The sequence below is a fragment of the Labrus bergylta genome, chromosome 23 (genome assembly GCF_963930695.1).
Source record: "Labrus bergylta chromosome 23, fLabBer1.1, whole genome shotgun sequence".
Lineage (NCBI taxonomy): Eukaryota > Metazoa > Chordata > Actinopteri > Labriformes > Labridae > Labrus > Labrus bergylta.
The window spans coordinates 9,515,732-9,534,862 of record NC_089217.1 but is presented as its reverse complement, the minus strand read 5'-3'; the positions used below and the strand labels follow the sequence as shown (position 1 = coordinate 9,534,862).

Genomic DNA, 19,131 nt, shown 5'->3' with positions numbered 1-19,131 from the left:
TGGAATTCAAACAGGGATTCACTCAACCACACGAAAGAGAAGGTCTGCATAAGGGAATAAACAATACTCTAATTTCAAGAGCCGGCAAGATCAGCGGTTTGAAAACCCATCGCAGGAAGGTCACAAGTTCAGAGTGCTTAAAACTCAAGCAAAATCCTGAGAACTGACTTTCCCACTTATTGAATTTCCCTTACGCAGAGTTTGTCTTTTCATTTTGGAAATATGAAATCTTCTTGCTTTTTTTAAAATGGTACTAAAGTACTAAATGTGAGTCCAGATGTAAAATAAATCAGTCAGAGGATTTATCAGAAATTCACTGGCGTGGTCACAAAGTTTATCAAAAGATGGAACAATGATGAGATATAGTCTGTGATTAAGAGCTCATGCCCTTTTTTTCATTTTTAATGTAAATGTAAGGTATTTTTTTTAACTCTGGTCTTATTTTCATAATTGTAGGCCTATGAGTTTTAACTGCTGGCCATGCTAGCTCTTAAGATGTGTTAAATGCTAACCACCATCAAACAATTAACTGTCCAAATTTAAAATTCTACATACCAGTTAATGATTTAAATCGAATACCATCAAGCACTAACACTTGAAGCAGTCGTCAAAATTAGCTAAGGTAGATAATTTGATGCTAACTTGCACATTGTGGCAATGTTGTAGGGATTCAGGAAGCACATGACAAAACGTATGTATTAGACAAGTCTAATGTAGACTAGCAACAATCAGTGTATGCCTCAAAAATGCTATCTTAATTGGTCATTTTTAATACTGTCGGTGAATTCTACCAAAAGAAAACCCGCAAAGAGCAAATTTCGCTAAGCTATTGTAGCTAACTTCAGAGCTGTTATTTGCCAGGGAAACTTGCTGAGCTGAAGTTTCTTGTTTCCTCAATCTTTGCATTGACAAGTGCTGAATGAACACGAAACAATTACATTTGTTGGAATATAAAATCTTAGTGGAATTTAAGTTCTCATCCCTTAATTAAATGGAAATGATAGAAAGTCAAAAATACTGAGAGTAAAAGCTAACTTGTGTAAAAGGTGATATCTTTTAATGCAACAGTACACGACTAGCCAGTACAGCTCCACTCTGTGGTTTACTCTGAGTAGAAGGGTGGAGTAGGTCGTATCATCTTACTCTAGCTTGAATCATCAAATCTCAACAGTGGCTCTGTGTGTGGAAAATAAAGAGCCCTTGAGTGTAGGAAAAGCCAGGTGAATCCAAAGTGATTACTCATGGTAGCCAGTCACTCAGCATCAGCTTGTTGCAACATGATTGCTAATTTTTCCGGTTGAGCAGTTTATCTCACAGAGGTGGTGAAAGTGGAGAGGTTATCTCATCTCCAAGCTATGAAGCATCATATCAAATAATTCTCTTCTCTGTCAAACGCTCTAATAAAGACTAAATTTACCTCAATAGGTGTTGTTTCAGCATCAATAGGTGCTGCACACTGACTCATGTAGCCAGTATGCTGACTCATGCTAATGCCTTCTTTTGCATGCCTTGCATAACCCTTCTCACAAAAACAAACAACTTCTCCCTTGAGCTTATGATGAAACATGAATTGTCCAGTTGACCAAGGAGTATTTTGAGGTTTATTATGTTGCTTTGGCACTGTTGTTTTGTCTCTTGTCTTATTACATCTTTGGTTTAGCCTAATTGAGATTAAAAAAAAATACATTTTAAAGGCATAGTGTCAGATTTAGGGAATATGTTTGTTCGCTAACTTTTTGAATTGGAGACAGGAAGATTGGTACTTGCTTTAAAAAGTAATGAGAGCTTAGCATAAAGACTGGGAAAGGCTAGCCAAACTCTGTTCAGAGGTAACAAAAATCATACAACCTGAATCTTTAAAGGTCACATTTTTATATTCATCCTTTATCGCTAATATAAAAAAAAAACATGTTGTACCCACATAGAGCTTGTCTAGGTTTTTCATAGTTTACAGTTTTTGTGTACAGCTTAGTTAACCAGCATATAACGATTGCTTGTTTTAACCAAGTGGCAACCTCTGGTGTTGAAAAATGAAGCCGATGTGGAAACTCAAATACCTTCAGTTGGACGATGGTCCACTTGATGTTGGCTCCAAGAGCCCTGAAGTCACATACACACCACATTCAAAAAAGCCTGTTTCAACAGTAGAGACTACTAAACTAACTATGTTGACAGCCTGGTCCTAAAAATGATATATTTCTGATTAGTTATTGTCTTCATGGGCACACAATGTACAGGGGGCACTTTTAAAAAAATAACATATCCATTTTGATTTTATGAATGAATTGTGTTATCCATAGTTAGGCATGTAGCTGACCTGATTAACAGGTGGGATGATGTAACAGTTTGTCTGAGGGCTTAAAATCCTCCTTAGCTCCAGCTTTTAGTCTGTCGTTAGGTTGACTGCAAGTTAGGCTGAGACAGGATTTCCAGCATGGCGGCTATCACCGATGAGCCTCCACAGCCCCCTGCAGTAACAGATGGGTGACATCACTCAGGCTTCCTCCATTAATATTGACAATCTATGGTTGTAACTCAACAGACAAAATTAATCGTCATATTTAATTTTTGGAAATAAAACAACTAAACCATATTATGGTGAAGTTGTTATGGTTACCATAACCTAAAATCTCAAACTACTTAACTGAGCTAAGGTATGTTGGGCTAACACATTCTGGATATGTTTTACTGTCAGTTTTGATGTATATGATTAAACAATTGTGCTTTTGTACACCTCCTAAGACCAAATTGAATAAAATATGATTTAATAATGTCATCATGTGTGAAGACTAGTACTTAGTCCTCTGTTTTAGACGAGTATAGATAACAGTGCACATTTGGGATTAATCCAAATCAAAGAATGGACTCCAGCTTTAAGTAGCTTTAAATGCATTTACACATAGTTCCTTATCAATTCAAAGGAATGTTTCCCATCCTCCCTGATGAAAAGCCTTCCACAGAACAGACTTAACATCCAAGAGTGAAATGTGGTGTTGGTGTTGGTGGTGGGGAGGGGCTGCTGGGGGAGCCTGTGGAATGATTGCATCTCTGCTGCCTCACTTCCAGCTCAGACAGGTCTCAACTGGCTGCCTTTCTTGGCAAGCTGGTCAAATCAAAACAGCTGACATCATACCACAGGAAGCTGGGAAGCCTTATTGCAAGGTGAGACCTGGGTTAGAAAAATATGCTTTGATCCAAGTGGGGCCTGAGGAAGGTCTTTCCAAAAAGAGGTATCCTAACATCGAAGTGGTGACAGTATGGAAGATGTCAGTGATAAAATGCTTTTTTTTTTTTTTTTTTGCAGTCAAGGTCCAATAGGAAAATTAACTGGGTTAATACTGTTGGAAAATACTGTCAGTGTAAGGATACACAATATTGTTTTAAATAAACAGTATTGATGTGCAAAGTAAAAAGACACTTAAATCTGGACATGCATTAAATAAAGCTGTGAGATATAAACATATATGTAAGGTATCTAAATACACAGCAATTCATTTTCTAGCCCTTTGCAATCAACTTAGGTGAAGCACTCCTCTTCATACAGATGTGAGCTATCCATATTCGGTATTAGACTGCCACCATGTGGTCATTTAGGATCACTGCAACATAACACAAGCATCAGCCACATTCAACCTGCTCATTAAATCCATAGTACAACATCCTGAACTCCAAAATTAAAAAGTGACACATTTAGGTGACATGGGTTTGTTAAATTTGACATAATTCACCTTTATTCAAACACTTGCAATGTTAAAACCATTCAACAAATAAAGACAAGTGGTTGTTTGAGCACACCAAGGAGAAACAACAATGACCAGCATACTCAGAGCATGAATTGTTTCTTTTTGTCCTTAAGTCCATGATCGGCAGCTGAAAATTCAATGTCTTAACTGCATCTGTTGGTTTGAAGTGCAGCTTGTACAGTAAGTGCATGTGGTTGAGGATTTCTTTTTTTTTAAACCGCCTTCAGATGCACAGAAATTTCGACACACCTTGGTCCCGGTTAATACTACATCAAAGCTCGTTATGTGGACTTGTGTTTGTCTCAGCAGCATCCGAGTCCTCCTCTTTATCTGATGACAATAAGCATAAAACAAAGTTTTCAAAGTTTGTAATTTAAAAGTTGTGCAACTAGTCCTTCAATCAACACTTATCCTCACCTGGTAGTGGCGTTTGGACACACTCGCCATCTAGCTCCTCAAATCCTACCGAGCAGATGCACGCATAGCTGCCTTTATTATTGAGACACTCCTGGTGCTCTGCAGAGCATACCGACTCTGGCTGTGAGCACTCATCAATATCTGAAGAAACAAACAATGCAGCAGGTCATACACTGACGAAAGTCAAACAATGTTTTTGTTTTCTGTGTCCACTAAGTCAGAAGGCTTTATCATAACGAGTGGTTGGAACACTTTCTTAGTCTCAACTAAATCCAGTGACTTGCATTGCTGACCTCCTGACCCCCTGACCCTCTACCAGCCCTCATGCAACCTGAGATCCACCGGTAGGCCGTTACTCACTACTCCTCGGACGAACCTTAAAACTAAAGGGGTCGAGAAAATGTATAATTCCCTCTCACATTTGTGTTGGCATGGCTGTGAGGAGGCAGGAACTCTGATCTATTGCCCTTCTGTGATGACTTTTTGGAGTGAGGTCATCTCAAGGCTGTCTTTTAACTCTGCCAACTAGTTTGCCTTCTTTTGTATTGGGCTAAGAAACACAAAGTCAATGCTGACATAAAGAATCATCACATTGGACTTTTTGTCAGTGAAACGTATTATTAGGATGAATTGGAAAGAAGAGATTTACTGTCAACGGAATGGGCAGCCTCAGCCCTCTTTGAGTCTGACTGTGAAGATGAAGAACCCTCGAACTTTCTGAGACTGTACTTGGAAAATGTATTTCATGTGTTGTCTGTGTCTGTAAGTATAATATCTCTTATTTCTTGGAACACAAAACGTCTTTGTTGTCACAAGAATATTACAATTGTAAAAAATACAGTCGTCAGGTACTGTATTTCATTGTTGTTTAAAAATTACAGCCTATTGTTTACGTCTCCTTAATATTGTAGTCATTGCTTTGTGGGTAGACCAATGGGAAGACAAATTGAATGCTCCAAATGGGGATTTAAATACATATATACCTGTGCAGGTGCCCTCTGTGTCTTGGTACCCGGTGGCACAATCTTTGCACTTATCAGGACCGGCTCCAGTGCAGCCTGAGCACTCTTTGTCACAGGCTGTGAAGGAGAAATGCACATTTTTTTAAATACAATTGTCATTTTAATTGAACACTTCCTTCTAATCCAAAAACAACACAACACACAGGCTGTCCAATCACACAGAGGTCTGATGGTTTAGCTGCGGAACAGCGCTAAAATGCTTCCTAGATTTACGCACAAAGACGGCACAGTGTATTTTGTATTAAAGCTGCAACCTGCAGTCTCATAAAGTCATCTTTAATGAATGGCAAAAAACATTACATTTGAAGCAGAACTTCTTCATATAATGAAAAAGGATAGCTTGATGATTTCTGCCTGACTTGTTTTGTTACCGTTAACCGCTCCACTTAATGTCATTCTACATTTTTACGTGTTAACATGCAGTTCTAGGAGTACCTTATTTTAAATGATTAGAAACAAAAATAAAATCACACAGCAGTCTAGATGTCTACGTTTTGAGTTATAGTGATGTTGGCAAAAATAGTCCGTTTCATTTGAAAGAAACCCGGACCCAACATGAGATCGACACCCCTGTTGTAGGTAATTTAGAAATGATGTCATGTCATTCTCCGCAGAGCATCAAAGCAGACTTCAAACCACACTAGAATGTGTTGACAATGTACAACACGTTTAATATGCTTGATATGTTATTCATTTAATATAATTATCAGTGATTGAGACATTTCTCCTCTTAAAAAAAAGCTATCCAGGCAAAAGTCCTGCATGAATATGTCAGGCTTTAGTCATTTCACAAATTGTTGGTTGGTTGGTTGTCAAAATAAGAGCATGAAGTTGACACCTAAAGCCTATGACCTCTTACCCTTGCAGGAGTAGGAGCCTTCCGTGTTAAGGCAGTATTGATCTTCTTTACAAGGAGGAGGGTCTGCCGAGCACTCGTTTACATCTGTAACACAACACATAGACTGTTAGGCATCTTAACAGAAACATGTCTTACATATCCCATTAGTTTAAAATCCACCTGCAGGTAAGTATTTCCCCTGTAAATGTCATATCTTAAATAATGGAAGTGTCTTTCTTTAACACGAGGATTCATTTGGAGGTTTACGCCGTATTTCTTTGACAGTGGTGATCTACAACACGGCTCTCATACCAACACAAGCTTCCTGGTCATCCTCCTCCCAGCCTTCTTTGCACTCATCGCAGTCCTGGTGGGTCGCTCCCGTGCAGGTTTTGCAGGAGGAGTGGCATTCTGGTAGGAGGAAGCGCATTCGGATTCACAACTGGTCTCACATTCCCAACGTTTGACTTTGTTTGATCATAGACGCAAACTGATGCATCCGTTACATGTATGCAGACGTGTACCTGTGCACAGAGAGAATGTGTCATTCCTCACTTCATTGAAGTAGCCGTCGATGCAGTCCAGGCAGAAATCCCCTTTATAACCGTGGTCGCAGCTGCACTGTCCGTTCCCCCCGCGGGTCCCGTCGCCGTCACACTTTCCGTTTCCGTGACAGGGTGTGTCAGAGCCTCCCACACACGCTTTAAGATTTAAAAAAAAAAAAAAAAAATGACATCATAAGCACATCACATGTTCAGTCTTTGGCCAAAACAAAGATTTTTTTGCGACAGTTTGAACAGTGTGCCAGAAATGCAACCAACGCACAGAAGAGTCAAAGTTTTCATGGAAAGCTTTTCCTCACCGTTGCAGTCCGGTCCAAATGTCCCTTTCGGACAGCACGCTTTGACGGTTTCAATGCAGAACCACTTATGCAAATCCGGATGCTTTGTTTTCCTGCATTGCAACAGGAAACCAAAGAAGAAGACGTCAGGTTTGCCTTTGCATTACTGAGCGGAACCGCCTGTTCACTAAACTTTAAAACCCCCCGAGCAGGTAAAACCTCTGTCACTTGAGGCTGCAACAATTACACAAGCCAACACCCACCTTTTGAACCACCACGTCTCGAAATGATCCTCATGCTCCTCCAGCATATGGTTGCATTCAAAGCTGCTGCTGTCACAAAGCCCCTCCACGATCTCCATCAGGCGGATCTCACTGTCAAGGAAGCATGAGAGGAAACGCAGATCATTGACCGCCAATGTATGAAAAGAGACTGCAGCTGTGGCGGAAAGCAAACATCAGCCCTGATAACTCATTTCTGGGGGCAGAGTGACCTGTAGTTTGGATAGAACAGGATGCAATGACCTTACCTGGTCTCATACTTAGACAGTTTCCTCTCCTCCCATGCTGTGTTGCCTCCACCAAAGTTCTGCTTTGCTGTTCTGTCAAAACCCTTAAAATATGAAGAGTTTCATTGATTAGGGGAGAAACAGTGATGGATTGGAGATAGGGCAGAAATTAACAGCATTAGATGGGGTGGAAAAAAAAACATAAACAGCATGGGAAAACAAACACACAGACAGAGATAGGTTAGCTCTCCGGCTCTCTTACCTTCTCGAAGTTATCAGTTATCTGCTTACATGTTGAACAGCCACTTTTGAAATCCCTCTTGGCCCCAGTCACTTGAAAGAGTAAAACAAGAGTGATGCAGGACAAAAGCCGCACAAGCCGCAGCTTTGGACCGGTGGACAGCATCTCAGCCGATCAATTCATACACAGTTTCATATCAGGACACCCGCTGCAGCCCCTCCACAAGCAGGTGTCACATTAAAGTGCTGCAAGGTTTCTAAAACTACTATATCGGTATTTATTCGCTTAAAATCGATTGAGCGTTTCGTATGCAAAGCGCAACAGAGTGTTATTTACATGCCGGGTGTTGGGGGAAAAAAAAAAAAAACGAAGCTGTTTTCGATTTCCGCGTCAGCCTTTTGGTTGTATTGTGGCTTGCGCTGATTTGCTCCGACTGCCCGCCAATCAATTGTTCGACCAATCGCAAGCCGCCACGCTCGGGACAAAGCGCTCCTTCCCCCCCCCCCCCCCCCCCCACGTGTAAAATTCAAGACACACGTAGAATTATTCAACGTGATTTTGTTTTACGTTTAAGGTGCAGCTTTTGATATGTTATGTTTACAATACTTTAACTCCGTTCTAGATAAATAATGTGAGTACTTGTAGCGATTATACTTCCCCAATCTACCGGAAGTGGTAATCATCTTTCAGCTGTCATGGCTGAGAAAAGGAATGTTTGGGGGCTGCCACTGTTGTTTTTATTGATAGCTGTGTCTCTCTTGCACTTGTTTATCTGTCCGTTCACCAAAGTTGAGGAGAGCTTTAATTTGCAAGCGGTGCACGACATTTTGTACCACAGACTTGACTTTGACAAGGTAAGGAGATGTTATAACTGCAGGAACAATCATGTGCTAACAAGCTAACCATGCAGAGCACCAGTGAATAATTATAATTATTTTCCAAATACAACTTTTGTGAAAACGTTGAAAGAACCATACAAACTTCATTACAGTAGCAGAAGGATTATTATTATTTTTTTTTTTTTAAAGGAACAGTCTTTTTTTTTTCCTCCTAAAGTTGTTCACTTTATGCTATTAAATCAATTTTTAAAATATAAAATGTAAATATGAATGAATTCACATGTGTTTTCATGTCTGGCCTCAACACGGCCCATCTGTTTTCGGATTATTCAGAGGCATTTAAAGCAAACATTTCCTAGTGCCATCACACTGACACAAATTGAAAGAAATACAGAGATAAAGTTAACAATTTAACACCAGAAACACTAGTGCAACACAATAAATATCAGAAAAAGAGAGAGTGAGACGGTGATTAAAGGGAACCTGTCTCAAGAGGCATTGTCCAGCAAGTGTGTTCATTATTCTTACTGAGCTATTGCATGTAATCTTGCAGCTATTAAATATATAGACTTGTAAGTTGTAGAATGATACATAACTTTATCATTAAGTCAAATATTCCCTCTACAATGAGTTTGCACTGTCAACAAATGCACCCAACTGTAAAACTATATCTGCTCAGGATCCATATAGAAGCTGTTTTGGAGCTTTAATGACATTCAGGAAAAGATTGTGGCTTCCCAGCTGTCTGTAGTTGCTGGTTGTGCTATTGTTGAAAACGGTCTGCTCTGTCTTTCAGTATGACCATCATGAGTTCCCCGGGGTCGTGCCACGGACTTTCCTTGGTCCCGTCTTCCTTTCCCTAATCAGCTCCCCTGTCGTGTTTTTGTCCTCCCTGCTGGATGCGCCGAAATTCTACACTCAGCTCACAGGTCAACCACTATTATCTAACACTTAGTGGAACTATCAAAACCACTGTAATGTTGTGTTTTTTTTTTTTAGTATGTAACACTTCAAACTAATCTGACAAGCGCTCTCTTGATGTTCTCTGTGCAGTCCGAGCTTCGCTGGGCCTGTGTGTTATTGGTGCACTATGGCACATGCAGAGGGAGGCGAGGAGGCAGTTTGGCTCCACAGTTGCGGGGCTCTTCTGTCTGATGTGTGCTTCCCAGTTTCACCTAATGTTCTACAGCACCAGGACACTGCCTAATGTGTTTGCACTGCCAATAGGTAAGATACACTTGTAATAATCCAGAGACTCTGGATTAAGGATTTTGCTTTTCTGTTTCTTTAATCTGGGAGTAGTTCTATGAATTACATGATGACATTACATTTTTCTCCCCCCCCCCCCCCATCAGTTCTTGTAGCATTCACATCTTGGATTGCTCAAAAGCATGGCCGCTTCATCAGCCTCTCTGCTCTAGCCATCATAGTGTTCCGGTCGGAGCTCTGCATCTTCTTGGGTCTCATGTTACTGATATCACTGTTGAGTAAGAGGCTTGGACTGATGCAGCTACTTTACTATGCTTTCCCTGCTGGAATCATGTCACTGGGTGAGTAGTAGTGATGTACAGCATAGAAATATTCTATACTCAATAAATGACACTGATCTGGGTTTTAATGTTCTCTTGTCTTCTATAGCCTTAACAGTGGCCAATGACTCCTTCTTTTGGAGGAAGCTTTTGTGGCCTGAAGGTCAGGTTCTGTGGTACAACACTGTTCTTAACAAAAGTTCCAACTGGGGAATATCCTTTTTTTTTTTTGTCAACTCAAGTACACTCCCACGTGTGTTTTCGTTTTAGCCATCACATTTATGTTCTTACTAAAATGATCCTTGACTTTCATCCCCCCCCCAGTAAACCTCTCCCTTTTTGTGGTACTTTTACTCTGCCGTGCCCCGAGCTCTGGGCTGCACTCTGCTCTTCGTCCCCCTCGGCCTCCTTGACAGGCGGATGAGGCTGCTTCTGCTTCCCACCGTGGGCTTCATCCTCATCTACTCCCTGCTGCCCCATAAGGAGATGCGCTTCATTATATACACCTTCCCTGTGCTCAGTTTGGTGGCTGCTAGAGGCTCATCTTTCATGTAAGTTGAATCATATTACCTCAGTTCTTGCATTCAAAAATACAGCCTGGAGCTTTTGAATTAATTACTTTTTTTTTTACCTTTTATTTCAGCTTATGCAACTACCAGAAATCCTGGATGTATAAACTGGGCTCTGTGTTTGTGGTTGGCCAGCTGATGACCAATGCAGCGTACACAAGTATTTGTCTTTATGTTTCCCACCACAACTACCCAGGGGGCCGGGGAATGCAGGAACTACACAGGCTTCTCCCAGACAAAGCAGGTCAGAACCACTACCTATCAAATCATTTTAACTAATAAAAATACTATTGTACATGCACGCCACATTTTGGTTTCTTGAATTGCTATCAGTTATTTATTTTCCATATTGTGCATGTACTTCTACTTATATCATATATAGTTACTGTTAAGTTATTTGCCCATGTATTAAGAGCATATTTGTATGACTTACCATTTTAATAGACTGTCTACCAATGTAGTTAGTGGGAATGCAGATTAATAAATAAAATGTAATACCAACAGTTCTCACATGTTATTCAATGCCTTTACCTTCTCAGATGTCTTTGTTCATATCGACACCTATGCAGCTGAAACTGGAGTATCTCGATTTTTGGAGCTGAACACAAACTGGAGGCAAGTTTTTTTTTTTTTTGTATTTTACATTTACAGCTAAAACTAAAAAAAATATCACTTTTGTAATGGTGATTTTTTTTTTTTTTTTTCTTCCAACAGGTATGATAAACGTGAGGACCTCAGCCTCACAAATCCTGAGGTCAAATTGTACTCTCACCTACTGATGGAGGCTAATGTAACAAAGATAAAGCTACTCCAGGACACTCATCATCCTCTGGCCTTCATAGAAGGTTACAGCAGCATCGCCTTCAACTTGTTTCACCTCCCTCCGATCACAGTGCGGTTAGAGAGAAAAACTGTGCTGATGGAGAGAAGAGATGTAAGCGGTTAGCAAAAAGCGTGAATGTGTAGGAATGGTTTGTTGATGAACAAATGTTTTGGGTTTTAAGAACGACTACAAAACACAAGACCAAAGGTAAAATGGATTGTCAAGGTTTTTTTTCCTGATATGAAGAGTAACCTGCCTGTTATTCATGACATTCCACTAGGGTTTGTGTCGTCAAGTGCTACACAAGTGAATTCATATAATGCATGACCTTTCTTCATGATGGTTAAAAATGGGTAATATTTCATATTTTCTCAAACAAGCTTTGAATTACTTTTGCATAAGAACAGGAACAACAATTAATCTTGCAGCCAAGGAGAAACGATTTGACAGGAAATGTATATTCTGTACCTCAGATAGTAGTTTGTATATTTTTTGTAGATACACCTTTTCAGATAAATAAAACCGAGTGTTTGAAATTTAACTGTTGCATTGGGATTTAGTTTGAAGCCTTAAATGATTTAACCTATTACACTCAATATAAAATTATCTACACTTAAAAACCAATTTAAAAAAAACTTAAGAAATATTGCATAAGGAAAACCTTTATTTACAAATGACCACAAAAATTTGCATGGTTCCAGTCTGAATGCTAAAACATTTATCAAATTAGGTTCCGAAGTCATTTCATATAAAAATGTACAGTACATTGTTTTTCTCAATAATAAACCCATAATTTAATCCCCTGGACATAAACTTAAATTGTGCTTAAGAGACAAATTGTATATTCCAAACAAACTGCTTATTCTGAAAATACAGCAATATCATACATCTTATTAAAAACAATTCAGCAAGTAAAAAAAAAAAAAAAAGTTCTACTTCTAAATGACAGTACCATGAGCCACAAATTCACAATGAAAATTAAATAACATTAACTTAAAACATCTTTCAGTCACAGCATTTATTTTTGGGCCATGTTTCCATTCCGAAAACAACTCTGCATCTATCTTTAATACATAATTATCAAAAAAAAAAAAGAATCCTGAAGTGATTTGCGCAATTTAACAAAATATTTACAGCATTTTTGACCTGAAGTAGTTTTGGATAAGGCACGAGGAGAGAGTCGACAAAAAAAACGAAAACATCAAATTTACAAGCAAACACTTAATCACCAACCCCTACAGCTAGGAAAAAAAACCCTCCTACCCTCCCTCCCTCCCTCCCTCCCTGATACACTTTTGACTGAGACCCCTCCAAACAGCTCCAAAGTGTTTAACAGTAGTACACATCACATAAAACCTCAAAAATCTGGCCTCAATAATAATCAGTGTATAAATCCATATTTTACATTTTGCTCAACAACCCCATTTCACAGCTACGCAACTTGGTCCTTGATAAAGGGTTTTTGAAGTTTTGCTTAACAATAAATCAGTACTGAAAATAAATCAAAGGGAGGTTAACCTTAAGGAAGAGCAAACCCTCCATGTTCTCCAATAAAGGCCTGGGCTGATTTAGGGCATAGTTGACACTAGCTGTGCTGAACAGCGTCTCTGCTGGGACAATGCTGGGCGGGCAGCCCACATAGCGGGCGGCTACTTTGGCAAGATCAGGCCACAGGAACTTTTTAAGGTTCCAGTAGTCAAGGGGGTCACAGCTTTGATCAAGTATGTCTTCCTCAAGGTATTCCAGCACTGCCAGCTCTGAGGACTTTGGCTTTTCCTCGTGTTTTATCTTTTGTCGGATATCAGCCATAAGGGACCAAAGGTTGTTTGAGTTGGGGGTGTTGGATGAAACTGGGGCCTCGTTGCAGCCATTGGGCAGGGGAGGCTTAACTGCCACTGAGGTAGAAGATGATGAGTCCAGCTCCCGGATTAGATCCTGTTTCCACTGCTCAGCTTCCTCCTCTGTGAACAATGAAGTCTTATATCGTGGGTCCAGCATGGTGGCCCAGGTGTATCGTGGGTCATACAGAGTGGCAGACATTCTGCTCACCATGGCTTCCTTTAAAGACTTGAGCATGTTGTCAATGCCCACAGTTTCATCAAACAGCAGGTCTATCTTTCTGTTCAGGATGTGAATGAGTGGTATCACTTGTCCCAGAGTGGCAGTGCGGTTGCTCATCTCCCTGTAGGCGACTTCGAAAGGTTTCAGTGCATTGCAGACCGACAGCATAACCTCCCACTGATCGCAGCTGATCATTTCCCTGAAATTGCACTCTATTGACAGTTCATCGATGGCTTTCTTCTGCTCCACCAGCCGCTCCAGCATTGAAAAAGAGGTCCTCCATTTAGAAGGAACATCTTGAATCAGTTGGTTCTCTGGAAGCTGGTGGACCCTCTGGAGCTCAGCCAGTTTCTCCTTGGCATTTGCCGAGCGGTGCACACGTTCACAGACCTTTCGTGCAATACTCAGAAGGTTCTGAACCATTCTCTGGCTCTTTATGGCTTCGGTAACAATGAGGTCTATAGTGTGTCCAAAACACTGCATGGTGACATGGCCATGGTCCTCTAAGGTGTTTCTGATGGTGTTGTTATCAGTGACAGTGAACCCCTTTTTCAGCCCTGATGAGGTGATCCAAGTATCCCATAGATACTCAAGCTGCTTTGGGATGTCATGCATATCTTGATCACAGTCTATTTGTGAGACACTGAGGAGAGCGGAGCAGTGAAAGTCCTGACCCTGTGGTCTGACACTGGACTCGTATGTTGCCCAGTGGGCATTAAGTGTCAGGTATTCTCTTGTTTGGCTGCTAACCCAAATACTAGTTGTGAAGTGTACGACACCACCTTCAGCCTCTTTCAGGTGGGTCAGCACAACGTCCTTCACCCTTTCGTACATATCTGGTATGGCAGTGCTGGTAAAGTAAGAAGAAGGTGGTAGAGAATACTGAGGCTGGAGGTGCTCTAGTAGTCTGTTCAGTCCAGCATTCTCTACCATAGCTGATGGCTGAAGATCCAGTGCGAGCATTTCTGCAATAAGTTTGGTGATTTTTTTGGCAACCGGGTGGTGTTCATCAAACCTCTCATGGTTCTGTTCCGTCTCATAAACATTAGTGTCCATGAGCTCTTGTTTAACGTGAATTTCAGCAGACGGCACATCACCTGAGATAGTTTTGTTACTTTCAAGAACATGTCCATGAAACCTCTGCATGTGCCTGAAGAGGCAGCTTGTGCCGAGGTTCGTAGTCTTTTTGCCTCTGCTAATTGTGCGGCTACAGTGCAAACAAACCACCTTTGTGGGGTCAGCAGGGGAAATGGAAAAATGGTTCCACAGTTTTGACGTCTTTTTGCTGAAAACAGGCATGGTTTGTGACTTTTTCTCACTGGCAGGGCTCTCAGTTTCTTTGGTTGAAACTGCATCTGTTGCTGTGAGATTGGTGTAAGGATGAGGAGAGGATTTCTTCTCATCTGTGCTTTTTTGGTTTTTGAGGACGTCTGGGTGGCGTCTCATTAGATGCCTCATGAGACAGCTTGTACCAAAGTCGCCCCGTTTCCCCCGACTGATGACACATGGACAGTAACGGCACAGTGCTTTTAACTGGTCAACCGGTGACACTATGAAATGATGCCACACTTCAGATTTCACCCGTTTCATGATCTTCTTGTTTTGCTGGAAAACTGAATGATCCTGATTGAGGCTTTGACCTTCAGGGAGGTCACATGGTAAAGAAGGTAAGGGTGTATCCTCACCTTGAGTTCTGAAGGAGAGACTGACAGACGACTCCTGTCCTGAGAGATGCATAGCCTCATCACATTCTTCTTTTATATCCATGCTTTCCTCGATGTTTAGGGGTAATTCATCTGATAAGGTTTCTGGTGAGGCTGGCAGAAGAGGTGATTCTTTTTTTAAATCCAGTGGATCTTGTAGTTGTGTGCGGGACAATAGTGAGGGTGGGTTTGTATACGGTGGGGGGATGTGATTGCCCTGTCCATTTTCCTCAATGACAACCTCTTTGTGGGCCCTCCACATATGACGAATAAGACAGCTAGTCCCTAGATCCTTTCCATTTTTACCCCTACTGAATTCATTCATGCAATGGATGCAAACGGCTTTGGAATTATCAGCAGGTGACAGGTAGAAGTGTTTCCATACAGCTGATCTCCGACGGGAACTTGAGCTTTTAGGGGTCCCAGGAAGACGCTCTGGCCCTCCTTCTGCCATGTCTTCGAGGATGCTTTCATTGGAATGTGAGGCTGAGAGTGAGCTGAAAAGACTGTCAGTGTTGGTATATGGTTCTAGTTTTGGTTCGACTTTTGGTAACACTACTTTGGAAGAAAGATCTGAATTTTCAGCTGAGGAAGTGGACGGTGAAGTGTTCTTTGAGGCAGAAGAGACGACGCTATTAGTCAAGTCTCCATTTTTTGGTGAGTTTGGGGTGGGAGGTATCAAAAATGAGGAAGGAGAGCTATTCAGATTGTTAGAGGATGCATCTCCATCTTGTAAAAGCACAGTGGGGTGAGCCCTTCGTACATGCCTCATTAAACAACTTGTACTGAGGTCTTTCTCATTTTTTCCCCTACTGAATTCTTTCATGCAGTATAAACAGATTGCTTTGGTACTGTCCCTTGGTGATATACAGAAATGATTCCATGCAGGAGATTTTTTCCTCGGGTTGGTATTACTCCTCATAGATGACAAAAGGCTCTGGGTGACAGCATCCATGGCAACATCATAAAGGGTGCTTGTGTATCCACTTAGTAAATTACTGTAATCATCACCATCTTTAGTTACAAAGGGACCAACTGAGCTACCAAATGCTAGCCTTTCATCATCCTGGGTTTCATCATCCTGGGTTTCCTCCTTCAGTCCATTTGTTTCCCCGATCTCCTCTTTGATATGTTGACTTTCTTCATTGCCATTTTCATACTTTTCACTCTCTGTATTTCCCTCAGTGTCAGTGTTTAGGCAATTATTTGAAAGAGCTGGAGAAGCTGGATCAGTTTCACTTGCTTGGTCTGACTCCAGCTGTTTTTCATCCTGAGAAGATAAATTGAAAGAAGGGGGAGAGTCTGTATCCAGTGTTAACGAGGAGCAAGCAGTTGACTTTTCGTCTGCAGCCTCGTGAGGGTTAATGGTGTAGGATTTGAACACGTAACCATCCTGGCCCTCAATTTTCAGGCAGGTCCCTTTTGCCTCTCTTCTTTTATTTTCTATGAAGCCATTGGGCTCACTATCCATATCCTCAATGGTGTGAGAGACCTCTTCCTCCCCATCCATGGCAGCAGCCCAAGGGTTTCTTTAGAGTTGTCAGGTCTGTGTCATCAACTGTAATCAATTTTTTCAGGAGTAGTCATCGATACTGCAGCTCAAGCAGGGGTTGTAGAAAGTGTGTGGCTGTCAGGGACACAGTAAGCCTGCTTGCCCCTCTCCATTTAGGCCTTAAGGATTTCCAGCTCTCCACACATAATCTACAGAGAGGGAGAGAGAAGAACAATTTAAACACTGTGTATTTCTAAAAATCTTTTTTTTTTGTACACAACATTTGATGATCTTTTAATTCTATACAAAATATTGAACTGGATCTTCATACAAGGTATGGCAGAAACAGTTGATGCATTGCTGTTGTCAAAACTCTTGCTTTAAAACACTATTTCTCAGGACTCATACAACATATTGCCAATATTCATCATCATTTTTCCTTTGAATGCATCTTTGTGGTAGTAAACTTCCAAATGCTGAATTAACCAGCTGTCAACCCACACCAACGCAGCATTAATTTTGGCATTCATGAGGCTACGCTGTCTCATGTGCATGTTTAGGCCTGGCATACAGGTCTTCAGGAGGACACATATTTCATGAAGGGAACAGGGATAGTTGTGTTTCCTGTTTTCATTAAGCCCACACACTTCAGCAGATGGCAGCACTCATTGGCACATCCTGAGGTACTTACAATTGTAGAAAATGACTCGTAATTACAGAGACCCCTAATCTATGATTCCTGCCACAATATTTGGATATAGTCTATGAATTTATTATCAGCACAACAATATTTAAATAGTCATTAGTCATTTATGTAGTGTAAAATGGGCAAGGAAAATATTTGACCTGTGTTAAAGTTCAACCTAGCCTAAATACATGGAGAGTAATACAAAATAAAAGAAATAAAAATCTACACTTTCAGTTTGAACCACTTTGATGAGATGTTTTAAATCCTAATCGAGCTGACAAATATAATCACAGTGGCCAAAATGCCTCTATATAAAAGGAAAACTAAACAACTTCAGCCTCAATGTAACCACTGAGTGGAATAATCTTCTCTCTAACAAGGTAAGTTATTCACGGAAGTCGTTTTTTTTTTTTATTATAGGGATGTTGCATAGGACTGCATTCATTTAATAGGGTTTACATAGTAAGCTGCCACTGTCAAATATTGTGTGTTTTCTTAACAGATCTCTCTTTACTCTCATTCTGATCCCAGGTATACTACTAGCTTTGGAATCAAGAAAAAAGGTGTGTAAAACACGACTGCATATTCACTTTGCACTCAATTTTAAGTCCAAGTACCATCTCTTCAAAAGGAGCTATTGTTTTTTTTTCCTGTACTAGTGCATTAAAAAGCAAAAATCGTGCAGATAAAGCAAAACATCCATAGGGAAATAGTTGAAAATATTAATTTCAACAGTTAGGAGTTTTGTTATAATATTATTACTTTTAATATTAGAGATCATTAAAACACACAAGACCAAACAACAAACAATGCAACCAGAGATACAGATCAGCTCTGAGAGACTCTAAATACAGTCACCTTGTACCTATCTGTGTTAATTCTTCTGATTAAAACTTCATTAAACGATGCCTCCATACCAAATTGTATGCTTAGTCTAATTCCTAGTTTCACTGGAGAGGTACTATAAAACAATGAATAGCCATTTCCTTAATGAGCAGCGACAGACAGTTTTTCCGGGTTTGGCTAAAGTGCTAGTCAGGAAGCAAGAGGACAGCACAAAATTGCCAAAGCGGACTGTCTAGCTTTTATCTTCACACAGCATACCAACTTGTAGATGTCCTACAAGAGAAAACAACGAAAGAAACTAATATGCACAATCGTAACAATATATATTTAATGTTATAATAATAACAACATACTACTGGCAGTGACGCGACACCATCAGTAAACACCACGGTGGCTATCCTTGTGCTAACTGGGTTAGCCGCAAGGGTATAAACACAAAAAACGTCATTCAGGGTACATTGTCACATGGCTTTTTTTTTTTTTTAGCACAGATGTTCCAGACAATTTAAGTTCTACAACTGCAGCCCCCCTACATTGTAATTGAGCGAGAGAGGCTTTTGGTGAATTTCGGACCTCACCACCAACTGCTAGCTGGTTAGCTGCCAGCTAGGCCACACACAGGACATACGAGCTAACCTGGCGAGGCAGAACCCAGCCGTGGCAAACACACGAACCACACGGGATCCGAATCAGACCGGCAACTCACCACGACGTCCTGCTCACATTAAATCATTTTCAGACGTATACACACGCTCAAGATACTCACTGTGAAGTGTGACCGTGTAATCACCGGGGTTTCGGCTCCTAAACAGTTAAAAAATGACACATTTGATTGATCCAGAGGGGGGTTCACTTTGTTGCTTTTGTCTCCTGGTTAGCTAGCAGTTCACGTTCGGCCGAAGTAGCTCCACACAGCGTCGGACGGAAGGAACATGTTTTCATGATGTCACCGGTCGCAGCAGGGTCTTCTG

The 19,131-nt window shown here is 40.8% G+C and overlaps 3 protein-coding genes across 3 annotated transcripts; 1 reads left to right on the top strand and 2 right to left on the bottom strand.

Annotated features, from left to right (window-relative positions):
- Window positions 1-3,704: 3,704 nt before the first annotated feature.
- creld2 (cysteine-rich with EGF-like domains 2) lies at window positions 3,705-7,984 on the bottom strand. Its single transcript, XM_020639531.3, has 10 exons — window positions 7,632-7,984; window positions 7,391-7,473; window positions 7,125-7,235; window positions 6,883-6,974; window positions 6,545-6,721; window positions 6,333-6,431; window positions 6,042-6,125; window positions 5,144-5,239; window positions 4,161-4,301; window positions 3,705-4,073 (listed from the first exon to the last, which is right to left on the bottom strand). The coding sequence occupies exons 1-10, from the start codon at window positions 7,773-7,775 to the stop codon at window positions 4,015-4,017; spliced, it is 1,086 nt and encodes a 361-aa protein (XP_020495187.2). The 5' UTR covers window positions 7,776-7,984; the 3' UTR covers window positions 3,705-4,014.
- Window positions 7,985-8,150: 166 nt separating this feature from the next.
- On the top strand, window positions 8,151-11,911 carry alg12 (ALG12 alpha-1,6-mannosyltransferase). Its single transcript, XM_065951603.1, has 9 exons — window positions 8,151-8,464; window positions 9,246-9,378; window positions 9,503-9,676; window positions 9,805-9,999; window positions 10,088-10,192; window positions 10,307-10,529; window positions 10,622-10,791; window positions 11,087-11,162; window positions 11,262-11,911. The coding sequence occupies exons 1-9, from the start codon at window positions 8,306-8,308 to the stop codon at window positions 11,491-11,493; spliced, it is 1,467 nt and encodes a 488-aa protein (XP_065807675.1). The 5' UTR covers window positions 8,151-8,305; the 3' UTR covers window positions 11,494-11,911.
- Window positions 11,912-12,014: 103 nt separating this feature from the next.
- zbed4 (zinc finger, BED-type containing 4) lies at window positions 12,015-19,131 on the bottom strand. Its single transcript, XM_020639542.3, has 2 exons — window positions 18,927-19,131; window positions 12,015-16,835 (listed from the first exon to the last, which is right to left on the bottom strand). Exon 2 carries the CDS (start codon window positions 16,642-16,644, stop codon window positions 12,856-12,858), a length of 3,789 nt encoding a protein of 1,262 aa, XP_020495198.2. The 5' UTR covers window positions 16,645-16,835; window positions 18,927-19,131; the 3' UTR covers window positions 12,015-12,855.